Here is a 16,281-nt window from a genome sequence, read left to right on the forward strand (position 1 = left end):
TTGTCTTTTTTTACTTCCTGCCCTATTTGCACTTTGTTGTCAACCAGCCGTCCCTTTTGAAGCCCTCTGCTAGGGATGATATTAAGCAAGGTCCAAAGCTGCCAAGATATTTTGTTTAGTTTGCCAAGATTTATGCAGACTGAGTTTTTCTTGCCTCTTCTTTTGTTCGGTAGCATAAGGGAGGGCCCGGTGTTGGCCACAGGAAGGTTTGTGTCTTTTGTTTCCTCCCCTCCTCAGTCCTTGGGGGATGTGAGGTATCTGCTTCACGTAACACAATTCTTCTCTCATTTAGAGTCAAATGCTGAACCATTCCGTCAGTTTCAATGGAGAAGGGATAGAAGGGTCTGTGCCACACTTGAAGCCCTCTGGGAGGGCTAGTGTCTCGGGAGTGGATTATGTGGAGCGGCCAGAGCTGGTTCGCAGGGACAGTGCCATATTGGAGAATCGTCCGGTTCTTGCAATGAAGAATGAAGTGCCAATCCACCTGCTGAGTGCAACCAACCAGATACAGAAACAGGCTGCAGTTCAGCAGCAAATCCCCACCAAGCTTGCCACCTTCACAAAAGGAAGCAAAGAGAAGGGGAAGAGCAAAGCATCGCACAGGACAGACAGCTCAGGTGAGTGCACTAAGCACATCTCTGAGCTCTGCTGAAATCCCAGATGCGCACAACACCATATGGAGCAAATCTCTGGCCACCTCCATCCAGCCAAACAACCCCTCACAGGAATTCATAAGCCACAAAAAGCACTAGGACCCTGCTTGGGGTGGAAATGTAGCTGAAAATTGAATGTCCTAAGTAACCCAGCATGGAACCTTAAGGCTGATTTTAATTGTATGTCTCCCTGACCCTGTCCTCAACTACTGAATGTGGAAATGGGGGGAGGGGATCGCAACTAGAGCATCCAACTCTGCTTTGGGCACACACACATTTAAACAAATCTGCATGAATCTCACCCCAAATCCTAGCTTGTTTTGTGACTGCTGAGCAGTATCTTATCCTCGTGGTGGTGTATGGAATATTCTGGGCCTCTCCTCCTCGCCATTGTCGGGTACCCCGGCATGGGGGAGAACTGGCTTTCCCCCACCTCCCTGCGGGCAATGGCTTGTCCAGGAAGATGTCTCACTTGCAAAGGCCGTTCTGGAAATTCCAAAGGGGAAGATGTGCACTTCCTAGTACAAAGCTGCTGGCTAGTACCTAGCCGTGTTCCTGCCTGGAATCTGAAAGGCAGGAATCTGCCAACGTTTCTCACCCTGTGAACATGACTCTCCAGGCCAGAACAAGGGTGCTGAATGTACTGCAGAGCTAAAAAGAGCTAATTCTGTCAGAAATAGAAAGAATTACAAATGCGGTCACAATGCCATGGTGTAATTTCTGCTTCTAAGAGCTGGGTACTAAAATAGTGGCCTTTGACAATGACAGACAATGCAAAAACCACAGTTTTCCAGCCACTTGAAAGCACTTTATTTCCAGCTGCATGGAACAGCCTTTAGTTTTGAGTTTTATATAAATATCTTTTTAGTTCCATGCCAGATTGTCCCGTCAAGTTTACACATCCGACAGGTCCATGTTTATGTAGCGTGGCTAGTGTCAGGCTTCTCCCAGTGCATTGTGGGGGTATCGTCCACCCGTGCTCTTCTATAGTACTGGTGTTCCGACTTAACTTTATTTTCATAAAATGAATTGGCTTATTTCCAACTCATACCTGTAACCTCGTATCCCCTTGCCACTGAACCAAGTGGTGGCAACAGAGAAAACAAAGCTGTAGTGGTACAACTCCCCAGCTTGATTTTTTTTTAATTGCTTTTACCAAGGTGGATAAAAATCAATTATTTAAAAAAATAAATAAATAAGATTTTTTTATTTAAATCAGATTTTTTGGATAAAATGCTTCTTGAGGAAAAAACCTATCTAAAGATACATTATAGCTCAAAGATATCTCATGGAATAGGGATTATAAATTCTGATTCCATAATATGAGACAATATATTCATGTCAAGTTTAAGAAAAGTTTTGTAAATGAGTTCCAATAGTTCATGGATTAGGGACCCAATCTTATGAGGTTCCAGGGGCTTCTGTATAGATTATTTAGGTTAATCTTTCTATCTACCCAGTGGGACTCAGTGCTCAGTCGAGAAGATACCATCAGAGAGGCTTAGTTTTGCGGTTCTCAAACTGTGGATTTGTCTCCCCAGAGGTAACATGCTTGTTAATAGCAAAAATAAATAATTAATTAAATATATAGAGGTGAGAAATAACAGATCTCAACCCTATGGTCCTTCTGCAGATTTGTGTACATAGAGTAAATCCCTTAACACTCTCTAAAAGTGCAAAGTTTCGAAAAGTTCAATGAATAGAAGATTGTTGGGGACAGAATACATCTGGAGAGGGAGAAGTCTGGAGATAAATGTGAGAAGGGAGGGACAGGCAGTAGAAACAAAAGTGAAACTGTTTGAGCAGCATATTCCAGAAGTCTTGAGGTCTTTCTGACTGTAACCTTTGTTGATTTGAGATCTACCACACCATTCTCTCACTAGAAGGGAAAACCTATAATGGCAGCAGGCCGTAAAAGAGACCCAGTTTGACGTTCCTCTATCTGTGAAGAATATGTATAAGGCTATAACAACCAACAAGAATACACTTTTATGTAGAAATCCATATTAAATCGAGTCTTCCTGACTAGTGATTTAAATCGATTTTAGGGTTAGGGCTAACCCTAGGTTAAACCTAGGGTTAACCTAACCCTAACCCTTAAATCAAATCCATCCTGGCTTTTACATAGTGTTGTGTACAATGGAAATGTACTTGTTAGTTTTTCATCAGCTTATGAGCAAGGTGTGAAACCTAAACCTATTGGGTTCCATTCTCATCAGCACTAATGGGATGTGCTCTTGGATGTAGATCTGAGAATAAAATGTAGCAAGACTTCCTGCACCGGGGGCACATAGTTCAGAACTTTGTGTCTAATTTAGCTTGTAGGATGCTAGGAAAGGGATGGGCACTGGGATGTGGAGGCCTTTGGGACTGGAGGGATTCAATTCCCATTGATTGCTTTTACTTTTGGAATAAAAATATTGGCAAACTAGCCCATCAGAGCTACTGTTTTTCCTCACTGCTGCAGCTGCATTGCAGGTAAGGAGCCATGGGTAGATTTGTGGTGACCTTTCTAGTCAGGAGAGTGGCAAGAGCCATTTGGGTTCTGCTTGTCTGTGCTAAAGGAGTGTCTTGACAATACCAGACCATCGTAAAAGTAGATTAAAATCTTCAATGGTCCTTGGGGGGCCACTTGGGAGTTGGATGTCTGTGTGTAACTAAATAGAAGCTGCAGGATGGGGGAGAGGGAGGGTGAATGCTCATGGTCTGAGCAGTTGAAGAGGTAAATTAAGTTTATTAGTGCCAGCCCCTTTGGGTGTGTGAGGAGTGGGTGTAGTGGGTAAAGGTGTCTGAGCCCGGGCTTGAGACAGTGGAGCTGGCAAAATGCTACCAGGATGAAGTATTGATGTGTAAAGCAACTTTTCTTTTCAGCATCTGTTGACCTGAAACAACTGCTTACACCTAAGCTTGTTGGGAAAGATGAGGGTGCACTGAAGAACAGACGGTCGGCGAGCCCGGTCCAACCAAACAGCCAGAGCATTGCGTTCCAGCCAGGTAAGTCTTGCTAGCAAGCAGTGAGCGGCCTCTCTGTGCTGAGACATTCTTGTGTACTATGGTGAGTCTTTCCTCTCCCTCTTTCTCCCCTAGAGATTTACAGCCCAGCTGACAGCCAGCCCGAAACAGTCAATCCATTCAAGCCCAACAGTGTTCACGTCCACACCTTGGTGGCCTCTCTGCCAGCCCTGAGAAATGCTGAAGACGATACCTGCAAGGAAGATGTCATTTTTTTCTAAGTGTTTCCTGTTCAAGAAGGTCCTTGTGCCATGCCGTTTCAAAGCTTGGCATTGTGGATGTCCTTCCACCACTGATCCAGTGCAGCAGGATTTCAGTGTTGCTTGGTTGGCTTCTCTACTGACAGCTCAAAATGAGTTCACCATAGTAATACACTTTTCCAAGCATGGGAAAGGATTGACTTTTATATGGTTTAGATGTATAAATTCAAAGCCTGTTAAAATGTTGCCATCTACTGTAATTTGCTCTCTTTGGTGAATTTGCAGTAGCTCTTGGTAGGTCTTTTATCTTGTAAAGCAAGTCAGTTTTAGTTGATGTTGGGCCTCTCAGATTTTTTATGTAGAAGTTTTACCAATAGGCCCTAAATGGCTGAGAAGTTTAATTCTGTCTTTACAGAGCAGTGATCAGTGTAATAGATTATTCATTTTGTTTTAATAACTAGCCAGACAGCAAGCCAGTCTTCTCTCAACCAGTATGACAGAGGAGAGCTCTCCACTTGCATGAAAGGAATAGCATCTTGTACCTTTTCGTGAGTTCAGTGGAACATGGGCTCACTGCACATGCACAGTGTAAGAGAGGCTGTAAACCTCTTAACATTCAAAAAATCCGAGAGCCAAAAAACTCCCCCTAGTTGTGCTAGCAAAGGGTTGGACATGTATAAATTCTCTAACGTGGTAATGAATAATTGTGCTAGGAGAGCACGTTCCCTGGCCATCACTTGCACTGGGTCTGACGTCCATCTTCGGGAAAGGCTCCTTAAAGACACATCAAGTAGAGAACCATCTCCATGTCTGTGAGTGTGTATAAATTCCCAAAGCAAAAACCATGTGTTGGTTCAAAATTAACTGAGACGGGGGTTTTATTCCTGCCAAAGACGCTGACCATAAAGAGCTGGTTCAGCATGCAGTTGGTTACTGTCCTGTCTAACCTCTTGTCTACTGGATCTTTGTCTGTCTGCCACCTCAGTGGACATCACGCTGAGGACTGGAATGTAACAAAGCTGCTGTTACTGCAGAGAGTGCAGGAATGAAGCGAATAAGGAATATTTAGAATAATTTACTATTAATTAAATCATCTTACAGCTGCTTTGACATCTCCTCTTATTGGGTGGGTCGGGTTTAGTGAATCTTGGGATGGTGACAAAGTTAACACCGTTCTGCTCAAATGGTAGTGTGCATTTCAGGAAATCATTCAGCATATTACAGGACTCCAGTATGTGGCTCGGTTCTTGAATATGCACTACATTTAATGAACATGTAACCTAGTACGTGGAAGTGTCTGGTCAAATATACTGCGTACAATGATATGCACCAAAAGGGATTGTTCAGAGGGGACAGTGCCATAGGAAGGGAAACAGGTCTTTCTTGACCTTAGCAAGTTTGGGGAAATGCTTCCCAAAATACGATTGGTGTAGGTTGGGCGCACAAAATCCAGGCTAAAATCATTTCAGCACAAGTTAGGGCAATTTCCCAACCAGAAGCATTTGGATATGCTGATTTATTCCGGCCTGAGAGGAACGCGAGCTGTTTCTGTTTTAAATATACAGTTCCCTCTGAACGGGCAGAGCACATGTGATCTGCAAATAAAATACTCTATGGCAGTAACTTCAATTCAGCCCAAGTATTGTCGACTGTTCAATGATGGAAGCCGAGGAGGTCTTAGAAAGTGTCAAAAGTATTTGCTGCAGAATACAGTCTTGGTTTCAAAGTGGCTAAATGGTATAAGCAGGATTATTGCCCCAAACAAGCTCAGCTGTAATTGGGAAACTCACACACTGGAAATCTGTGATCAGTGAGGGAGAAACACACATTTGGAAGCCAAGTGGCACTGTGCCGGGCAAGTGCCATCTCCTGTGGTGCTGCCTTCGACATTGCTGGCTTAATTCTCCTCTCTGGTGCAAATCAGGAGCAATGCCATTAAAGTCAGTGGAGTTACACTGGTGTAAGTGAGAAGAGAATCAGGCCCCCAAGTCGTTTGGTTTATCTCCAGAGAAGTGCCCTCTAGACGCTCCTATTGAATTTTTTTTTGTTTTGAGACAAGTTGTTTCTAAATCAGGCCCCTTTGGCTGTGGTGTTGAAGTGCTGCTTGCTGATCTGCAGCTTTGCAGAGCTTGTGCAGTTTGTTATGGAGCCGAGGTGCAAAGAGCTGTAAAGTCACATCAAGAGACCGCCTGATGTTGGCATCGCGATATTGCGTTACTGTGACCCAATGTGTCCCGTTATTAGTGGTCGGGACATAGGACCATGATGAGTTTGTGGCTCTGTCTTCATTTGACACCCTCTTGGCTGTTGGGCTGGAATTTCTTCTCTCCTTAGAGTAAGATGAATTCTTATCTAACCTGTGGTCTCCGGAGACCTGCACGAGGGCCCACCGAGTCGCCCAGTGAGGGTTGATTTCTGTATTTGATCTGGTGATGCTGCAATTCCAGTCCTGTGTAAAAAGAGAGAGAGACATTTCCTTATGTGGACGTACATCAAAGCAGCAGGAGTGCAGTGCTGCTCTGTTCTCTCCACTCCAAGCTGAAACTCTCTTTGGCCATTCCCTTAGAACCCCTGGGGGCAGGAGCTTTAGCACAGAGCTACGGTTATGTCTGTGGTCCCAGTCCAGGGGGTGGGGTGGGGGGGTGTTAAACCAATTTTCCAAAACAATTATGTCATTTGATTTGTGTCATTCTAACATTGTGGGAGATGAATAGTGTATGGATCTACAAGGCTTGTTTAGCGGCTGCCATCCTCACCCCTCCCTGCAATAAATGCTCTCAGATGCAGAAGAGTGACACCTGAAACTGCTAGGTCTGTAACGAGATCTCATCAGAAATATAACCCGAGTTTTAAACATCTGCTTTATCAGTGTTGTTCCCAGGAAGTGATTGTAGCTACGAGTGAGCAGACATGGTGCCTCTTGGGCGGCATCCCTAGGGCTCCTTCCCAGATGGGGCCTTCAGTCCACAACTAAGGAGCTACCTTAAGAGTCAGCATCTGCCTCAATGCACACGTCTCGCTAGCATTTGTGGAGGGTGCATGCATCTGGTGTGGTGACTGGACCCCTTTGATTCTTGGTCTCTTAAGTCAAACTCAGGTTTGTTTGAGGTTTTTTAAGTGCCGAGCTAGGCATTGGTGTGATTGGCCTGAAAAGACGTGACAGAGAATTAGCAAATGATGTGCTATCTTAATGATAGTGTGTGTAAAATCTGTAACTGTCCAATGCTCCAGACCAAAATACGACATTTACCTACCAAAATGCAAAATAAATCATTTGTGTGGAGCTGAGGGAAAAAGGCGATTAAAAAAAATCACCTATTCATTTGTGCTAAGTCAGAGGCCTTGAAATTTCAATAAATTCCTCCAATTTCACCAGATAAATTTTGTCATAAAAAATAGCTCATTTGGGGTATTTTGCCCAGCACTAGTTTTTAAACACATTTTTTTTCCTGAAGCAGACTAGATTCTAAGATGCTGTTCAAGTCTGGGGTAATTGACATATTCCTAATGATCTTTAATGAAGAACTTACTTATTTTAAGTTGGGGGCCGGGGGAGAAGCTCACTACCAAATGTTTGCTTTTAAATACTGTTGATACAAATCAGAAGCTCCATGCTGCCCTTCACCCTTTGGTCCTTTACTGCCCTCAGATATGGTGGGAGTTTCAGCATGACCTTTGAACTACTTGGGTGTTCTTCGCTTTGTGTCACAGCCTTACCATTATGGATCATGTGTGTGTTTCATATTGTGGCTTTGAAATGTTAAGGTTGCTTGTAGTGTTTGATCTTCAGTTTTAAAATCCAATCCGAAGGCTGCTTCCTTTTTCCTGTCAGTTCAAACTGATGTCACTCATGTTTCATGCCTTTAGATTCCAATATCTTCATCAAGTTTTCGCTCACTCTGACGCTCTATCTTAAGTGCTTTATTAGCGTCTGACTTTCCTAGCTGTGAATTGTAGGTGCATTAGGTCCAGCAAGTTGACTTTTGAAATCTGTGCCCCTGCGTGGGGGGAAGAGTTGCTGATTTCTGGAGATGCCTGTTCACTGCATACCTGTTACCAGTGTGCCGGACAAGCAGGGGTAGCTCCAAGAAATGGTGGCAATTCTGCCTTTCTAAATTGTCCTCCGTTGTTAGTCCTGCAGCCAGATGCAGACGACTGAGTCCATTCATGGCACCTGTTAAAGCAAATGGCAAAATACCTAGACTCAAAGTAGCATATTAGTCTGGAATAGGGTTTAAAAATAATTTTAAAAAAAATCCTTATACTTGATCCTGCAGAATCTAATTAACCTGAGATTCTGCTAATGCTAATGAGTGACGTACCAGTTCATTGCATAGATTCCTCTCCACAAGAGAATTTTGCAGGAGTATTTTGTCTTCCCAGTTCTCAGCATTTTTTTAAATCTCCCTTTGCAGTAGATTTTACCTCTGCCATGGCTGCAACCCTGCTCACTGAGAAACCAGGAGAACAGCCTGCCCCCGCATTCAAGGCCAGTCCGGTACCTTTGAAATCGTTAGCTGCCCTCTATCCGTTGTGTGTGCATGTTACTTATCGAATTCCATTTGTGCCATGTTTCCAATCAGTGTTTTATATTTTTGTACTGAAAAAAATTGGAGCACTTTAGGAAGGTTTATTTTAAATTCCTCTTCTGTTTGTCCCAAGGTAAATGCTCATGAAAGTAAATCCTGTTGTATCTCGCTCAGTGAGCTGTGAACTGTCTTAACGCTGTTTAGTCTTAGGTCTGGTTTAAAGGCACCCTGCGCTGCAATGATTCATGAATAATCATGATTTATGGTTAAATGGGATTTAAATTGACTATTTTGTTAGGGGAATGTCTTGGTTGTTTTCCTTTTGTTAGGATGTAAACATTGTAAATAGTTCCACTGTCAATAATTCAGTAATTCAACTTCTTTGTAGTCCTTAATTTTATTTGTATAGTCAATGGTTAAATGTTAATATTCTCTTGAATTGTGCACTACTTGGTTAATTGTAAACGTGATCTTAGCACACCAAACAATTTATTTTTTCAATGATTGCAATGTTTCTCCACTGAAGGGTTTCAGAGTGGCAACAGAGCTGAAACCAACTTCCAGCAATAAAAATACCCTCAAAAACTAGCTGCTTTAAGGCACTTTTATTTCTATTTAAGATTAAATGCTGTCCTAAAACAGATCTGAGAAGCAGCCATTTCTCATGTGCATCTGGTTTTCTACCCTACAGACAAAATTCCTAGTGTGTTAGAGTGACACCACATTGGCTGCCTAGAAGAAGGAGCAGGCATATGGTGAGTCAAGGCAAGTGTAGAGATCTCTAAGGGCTGAAGCCTCCACGAAGGTCTGGTCCCAGAATGGCAGAAAGACAGCACAGTGGTGGGAGTGGGACAGTAGGAAATTACCTTACATTGGCAGACAGCAACTTGGGGCCAATCTGGTTTGAGATGCTGCTGGTGCCGCTTCAGTCAGTTTCCATCTGCAACTCTTTCTGTGCCAGCCTGGTGGCTGCTGCTAGGTATTGCCAGCAGGGAACTCATTTGACTAGTTGTATTCGGCCCCTGCTGTAAGTCTGACAAAGTGCATTCGGTGGGGAGCTCCTCACAACACTCACTATGGACAGACTCCAAAGGAAGTCTCAGGTAACTGCCTTAGGTAACGCAGGGGATTGAGGCTCAGGGGATAAGATAAAGATATTAGACAAGATAAAATGAGGGAAGGCAGCAGCAGGTTCCTGGACTCCAGCAGACTGAAGGCATTTTCCATTCACCCATTCCATATGGAGTCTGCTGAGGAACCCTTTTGGCCAGATGTGCATACATGTGTGTGAATGTAGCAGACTCTAAATGATTAGGTTTGTCTAATAACGCTAAAATCATATCAATCTCAAAGTGGTATCGAGGGATCTGGGAGCTATTCTTCACCTGTGAAATGTTCTTAGCATCTCAAGTTGTGGGTCTTCAAAGCTCATGTTAGATTGAGGGTCCCAAGTATTTTCCCAGCATATGTCAACACTGATGGATGTATCGGTAGAGCTGAGTGACGCTTCAGAGGATGGAGCTCCAAAAGGCATGTAAATAGATCTGTACTTGCATCTGCCTTGAGGACAAAACAGTCTCATTTGTGCTTCTTCTGGCCCCTGGTAAGCTCTCTTGGCGCTCAGCTGCAGTGGCACTGGAGGTCACTGTTCTGTGCATTTCCTGTTGGGGGGGTAGCTTGCCAAAGTGCAGGTGAAGAGTCACTTTCTTTTTTAAATATTGTACAGGAGCAGAAAATGGAGTTCTGGTGGGTGACAGCTGGGGGAGGGGCTGTTTCATGGCTGGAATTAAAAGGCAGGTGCTGCTGGTAGGGCTGGAGTCTTCCCAACTAGCTCTTGGGGTGTGAGGTGAGGAGGCCCAGGCTGGGTGCAGTGTTCCCAGAGCAAGAGCCTAACAAACAGTGGCCAAAGGAAAATTCAGGCTGACGAGGACTTTGCTGCTAGTGAGACTAGGGAGCTGCCTCTCAGAAGTGCTGAGGTCTCCGGTGCTGGAGCAAGTTGTGGGTAGATGGGGCGAAGTGCAGGGCTCTAGTCTGTGCTGCAGGGAAGCAGGAAGGTGGGGGCAGACAGGCTGGATGACCTGCACGAACTACAGCTGCTCCTTTAGTGTCCCAGGCAGCGTGGGGGAGTCCCAGCAAAGACCCCAGGGGAGAGAGGGGAGAAGAAGGGCAGGACTGGGGGTGGACGAGACGAGCACAGAGAAAGTGGTTTGGAAAACGAGGCAGCTGCGGTGCGCAGGAGGCCCAATGACCAGGGCTGGAGATCGGGAGGCCGCTACAGCGGTGGCGTGACTGGCAAGTGTTTGCAGCTGGGTAGGAGGGGGCCAATTCCAGCCTGCAGCACAGGCTGAAAGTCTGCCATAAATTCATTGAAATTGCTCACCCACATCTGCCATGCAGATGTGCCAGTCAGGCAGCGGGAAGGGAGTATTTCTGCCAGCGACGACGGCGTCACTAAAGCCCAACGGAGACTCAGGGCAGTGGCAAATAACTCTCTCACGAAGGACAGGCCATGGCGAGAGCAAGTGGCTGGGAATGGAGACCCTGTGGGGTCTGTTCTCAGCTCTGCTGCTGGCTTGTGGTGAGGCTCTGTAAAATGAGTATAAAGATACGTCAGCCCTGGCCTCCCCTCACAGGAGAGTTTGTAAAGCCCCTGGCCAGCTGGGCTGCTGCAGGCTTTCCCGGCTAGTCCCCCCCAGAGCCTAACTCCAAACCAGGTGTGAGCAAGTAGTAAACCGAGTACCTCAGCAAGGGCAGCAGCTCCACCTGCCTTCGCTCATTTCAAATCTGACACTGATTAAACTCAGCCCAACCATCGCCCCTTCTGGAAGGACGGGTCACTTGGGCCATGGGGAATGACAAGCTTCATGCTGCAAATGTTCCCTTTCATGTGGGGGAGGCTCGGCTGCACGTGCCTCTGAGCGCCACCGGAGCCAGATGTTGAAGGAAGAGCCCTGGGTCCATCTTGTGCTGCTGAGATGGGGAATATGCTGCTTCATCACCTCTGTGAATCAAAACCAGTCCAGTTTCCTACCCCAGGAGGGGGCCAGTCTGCTCTCGGCATACAAGGGAAGGGGTGATGCCTGAGGTGCTTTCTTCTGGCACCGTGGGGTGAGATCAGAGAGGGACCCTTCCACCCCTTTGGAGAAGCAAGGTAAGTGCCCACCTGCCAGTGCTTTGGGCGACTTGTCTTGGCAGCTGGCAGCACTGGAGTGTCACAGGGATGGCATCAGGCCAGGTGCACCAGGATCGCTCACATTCTGTTCCAGGGCTGCTTTTCTTAAAAAAGGGCTAGAGTAAAACTACAATCTTGAAACATCCTCGGGAGGGTGCCCTGGGACGGGCCAGGCCTGCCCCTAGCCCTCTGGACAATAACAGGCGTCACCCCCTTTCCGGACAGTCTGATGTCTCTTTAATTCTTAACATGAATTAAGCAATATGGAGTAACCACAACTACCCTGGAGTGCTGAGATCAATGGACAGACCCAGAGGCTGGCACCATGCGCGACAGCTAAAATATTCCAAGGGATTTCAAATGGGTGAGGAAGGTTCCACTCTTAACTGCTCAGTGTGCTCCAGAGTGGATCAAGTTTAAATATTATCAAAGCAAAAAGAGAGAGAGAGAAAATAACAGTAAATACAATACGGGAGGCTATTCCCATCCCTCTCCCTGACCGGCTCTGAGACTTCGGGCAAGTCACTTTCCCTCTCTCTGTGCCTCTGTTAGAGGAGAGAAAGAATAACAGGTAACAGCCTCACATGAAGCAAGTACTGACACGACCACTTAATACATTCTCACACCCAATAGAAACTGTATGCACAAGTGCGGGTATAACTTTGACAAATCCTCAATACCCCCCCCAGTCGCTGGAGCTTAGAAAGCATCTTATTTACGTCCTGTCAGCTCCTCAGCAGAGCCACATCTTCCCGATACAAAGTCCAGTCTTCCAGAGTTGGCTCAAATGGAGTTTTCCCTCTAGAAAGCAGAACACTTCGCACCCAGCACTGACAGTGGCTGTGGGGGCGGGGGGGCCTGGCAGGCAGCGTACCCCTGAGGTGTGATGGCCGGCTCAGCGCGGATGACGTTGATCCAGTATTTCTGTGACAGGTGCCTTGCCAGTTATCTGAAAGCTCTTTTCCCTTCAGTAACGTTTGGACAAGACTAAATCATATGCCCAGTAATTAATGGCGTGGCCCAGGCATGTGATGGAGACCCCTCAAAGTGAGGATTAAGGCGAAGCCTCTGCACGCCTTGGCTAGCAGGATGGTGGCTGCAGCACAGGGCCTCCTGGGGCTGGATAACCAGGACAGAACGAAGTGTGAGCAGAGGCGTCTTAGGAACACCTCCAGCCCTAGCTTACAAGGCAGCAGAGGACGATGGATAATGAACGGAGTCATGGGTGAAGTGAGAGGTCCCAACATTTACTGCTCTGTCAGAACGGATAACGTGGGCACCCAGCCTGAGGCAGAGGTAAGGCCTGAGAGCAGCAGGGCTGGCCTGGTATGTCCTCCGCTCCATGGGCCAGTAGCAGGAGATGACTCCCAGGGTGCAGCTGAGAACCCAAGGGAGGAATTGTGGGAATGTTTGACTCAGCATTTGGTTCTCTAACCGAGGTGGCTGCTGCTTGTAACTCAGCGTGTTCCCCGTACTACAGCCACCCACCCGGGCACCCTAGCGATAGCCTGTTAGCTATGGGCAGGCCCCCCACACGCCAGGGCCGGCTGGTAGTGCCAGCTGTCCAGATCAGCCTGGGCTCGGCTTCCAGTTCTGTGACTGAGGCTTCTCAGCTTTTTATTAAATTCAGGATTTAAAGATAAAGACTTGGTTGGTCTGCGGACTGGGGTCTCTTGGCCCTTTGAATGCCAGCTGCTCCACTTCCTGCTGAACATGGAGCCACGTGTGCCACTTGCCTGGCTGTGTGGCATGTGGCCATGGGGGGCAGGGTGTTGGTCTGTCTAGTATCTGGAACCTGCCCAGTATTTAAGAATCTGGTTGTGCAGCTCCCAGGCTGTGGGGGGAACGTGCTATGGGAGTGTGAAGTCACAGGGCTGGGCTGCGAGGACCGTGAGGTGTACAGCCATTGTTCTCGCTTGGCAGGAGTGCAGCCTGCCCGGTGGCCAGGCCAGGCCTGTCTCCATGCAGTGAGGGTCTCGCTGGCAGCACAGCTGTTGTAGGACATCCTGGTGCTGGAGGGACTGGCCACTTCTCCGATAGCTCGGGCCAGCGCCACAGGAGGCTTTGAGGTGAGGAGGAACCTGTGGCTGGGAGCTGTTTAGGGGCCTTCTCTTGCTGCTCACATCCCAGGGGAGGGAAGGGCAAGCCTCGTGCTTCCTCAGCAGGTTCCTACGCATCTGGAGCCCTCCAGCAAGGTGGGGTGGGAGAATAGGGACTACTCGGCCCAGCAAGCAATCTGGGTTCCTGCAGCATGAAGAGCTTGGTTGACAAAGCAGTGGCTGCCTGGGGGACACTCCTATTCCCCAGGCCCACAGTCAGAGCCAGCGAGTGCTGGGGAGACCCAGGCCCAGGGGGTTCTGTGCACTGCCCTTGCCGGGGGCCAGACCTGAGAATTTGTCCTGCCCCTCTCGGTGCTGAGGCTGGCGGACAGTGCTTGGATTGCACTGGCAGGTCCCTGTGAGGGGAAGCTCGGTCCCCAGCACAGCAGTGTGCACAGGGGAAGGAGGGAGGGAGGGAACAGACTGGCTCAACACGCCAGGCAGGTTTGGCTTTCAGGTGGGGCTGGGCCGATAACTGCTATGAAATATTTACTGTTGTTTCTGCAGATAGCTGCTGCCTGGAGGGACTCCCTGGATCTTAGAAGTGCTCCAGATAAGGCAGGCCAGGGGTTTCGATAAACATCCTGCTTAGAAAGGAACCTTTACTCCCACTGCCTCTCCCCAGCCCCCAAGCAGAGCAGCTCGGCTGGACTCGTAGCCAGTCAGTATAATGCTCTGGGAGGCTTAGTGCTACTGGAGGAGAGGGGGCTCTTAGCCTGTGGCTGCTCGTAACTGAGATGGCCCTGGTGGTTCCCAGGGCTGCCTTCCCTCCAGGACCATGGCTGCCGGGAGTCCCTGGGCTAACCCAGCTATCAGCTGTCGTGTGACGGGGAGTAATAGAAACATTGTCCTATGCAGGGCCAGCTCCTGCTTCTCCTGCTGCCACCTGCACGAGAGCTCAGCTGAGCGAGGTTCACAGCCTGGCACAGTGCCCTGCCTAGCAGCTGAGTGGTGACTCACTGGGGCACAGCACTGAGCACTGCGACTGCTCAGGAGCTGGTTAACCTGCTGGAAATAGCCTGGCCTAGGCTGGCTGCTCATTAACCTGCTAATCCTTGGGCTGCTGCTAAGATCACAGAGCCTAGCTGGCGATTGCGGGAACAGGCGCCACAGCTGCTGCGCTGGCATCGGTCAGAGCGGGCGGCTGCTTTGAAATGTTCACTGCTCCTTCCTGACGGATGCAAACGGGTTTGTGCTGCTGAGCGGTTTAAATGTCCCCAGCCAGGCCCAGAACATCCAGATCCAGGGTCCTCTCCAGGCAATCCCCCAAACCAAAGAAACCGACTCAGGAAGGGAAGCTGCAGCAGCTGTGGAGCTCCTGGAACTGAGCTGCAGGGCAGCTGTGCAAGTCAGGCCCGGCGTGCTTGGAGCTTTGTGTACAATCAGGCCCGGACATTAACACTGCACCCATTATGTGACCAGTCTGGCTAAGGGGAGGCACATGCCCAGCCATGGGAGCCTATGCCCAGGAAATCCCATGGCTGGCTGGTTCGAGCAGTGTTGAGTCTGGTATGGTTAGCTCAGGTGGGTTTCTGCTCCAGTGAGCAAAAGTGGATCTGCAGCTGCTGCGGAAGGACTGCAGCCCTTTCGGTCTAACAGGTGCTGAAATGGTTACGATGCATTTCCCAGCTCCCAGCTCCATGTGCAGCTGCCAACGGAGGAGCTGGAAACTCCAGCCGGGAAAGCTGGTCTGCGGTGCACACGACTGGGGCCCATGGGCCGCAGTAAATAACGGGACTAAGCCTTCTCCAGGTGTCCCCTCTGTAGCACTAGAAGCCGCACTCGCCGGGGAGAGGGCAGAGCTGGGGGCAGGACAGTGCTCGGTGCGAATGGCAAGGAGGCCAGAGCGACCCACTGCGGTTTTTGTCTTTATTACACAGCGGCCAGGGCCAGGGCCCTTTGCTGAGCAAACGGATCCAGCTATGGAGGAGGAGGCCAGTGCAGTTCCCCATGAGAGTAGCATTAGCTCTAAACATAGTGCAAGGTGAGGAAATGACTTGTGGATGCTTATGAAGGCTCCAGCAGGAGAAATGACTCTCAAAGAAAAACGCTGTGCCCAGAGCTCAGATAACATCCCAGCGCCCAGGGCAGGAAGCAGACGGAGACTCCGTGGTGCTGCAGGAGCAGGAGGTGGCTGAGAACCCGAGCTCCGTTGCCTGGCAGCCTGAACAAAACAGGCTCATAAATAGCCAGGAATGAAACCTTGAGTGTTTGAGCTTATTGGAGTCAAGCTGGACTTTGCCTGCCCCTTGAAAGCAGCCGCTGGTTTAAAGGGGAAGGAGAAGCTTCCTGCTCAGTAACAGCTGAGATTAGATAAGGGAAGGGAGGGAACCCAGCTCTGCAGCTGTCTGGCATTGGAAACAGGCCTCAGCTCACCCCTTGGTGAAACCCCATTGGCACATGCCCTGCTCAATGGCAGAGCCAGGAGGTGCAGAGAGCTGCAGCCCTCATGTGACTGCGTTTCTAGCAGGCTCTCCCCAGGATGGAGCTGCTGGGTCCTCTCCCTACCTTGCACCTGGCTCCCCAGCTGGGCTGCAGGCTCAGCAGCGTGAGCAAAGGTTACAGGGAGAGGAACCCTGGCACACAGGCAGGGGGCAGGAGCCCTAAACTAGACTG

General features: G+C 48.5%; 1 protein-coding gene across 4 annotated transcripts in view; it reads left to right on the top strand.

Annotated features, from left to right (window-relative positions):
- Positions 1 to 8,982, top strand: part of ARHGEF18 (Rho/Rac guanine nucleotide exchange factor 18) — a 48,873-nt gene extending 39,891 nt beyond the window's left edge. For all 4 annotated transcript variants that reach the window (XM_039515381.1, XM_039515382.1, XM_039515383.1 and 1 more), the window contains 3 exons: positions 293 to 617; positions 3,525 to 3,647; positions 3,741 to 8,982. In XM_039515381.1, the coding sequence (XP_039371315.1) occupies positions 293 to 617; positions 3,525 to 3,647; positions 3,741 to 3,886 (594 nt within the window). In that variant the 3' untranslated portion in view covers positions 3,887 to 8,982. The remainder of the gene's footprint in view (positions 1 to 292; positions 618 to 3,524; positions 3,648 to 3,740) is intronic.
- Positions 8,983 to 16,281: the final 7,299 nt, after the last annotated feature.

The sequence above is a fragment of the Mauremys reevesii genome, linkage group 26 (genome assembly GCF_016161935.1).
Source record: "Mauremys reevesii isolate NIE-2019 linkage group 26, ASM1616193v1, whole genome shotgun sequence".
Classification (NCBI taxonomy): Eukaryota; Metazoa; Chordata; order Testudines; family Geoemydidae; genus Mauremys; species Mauremys reevesii.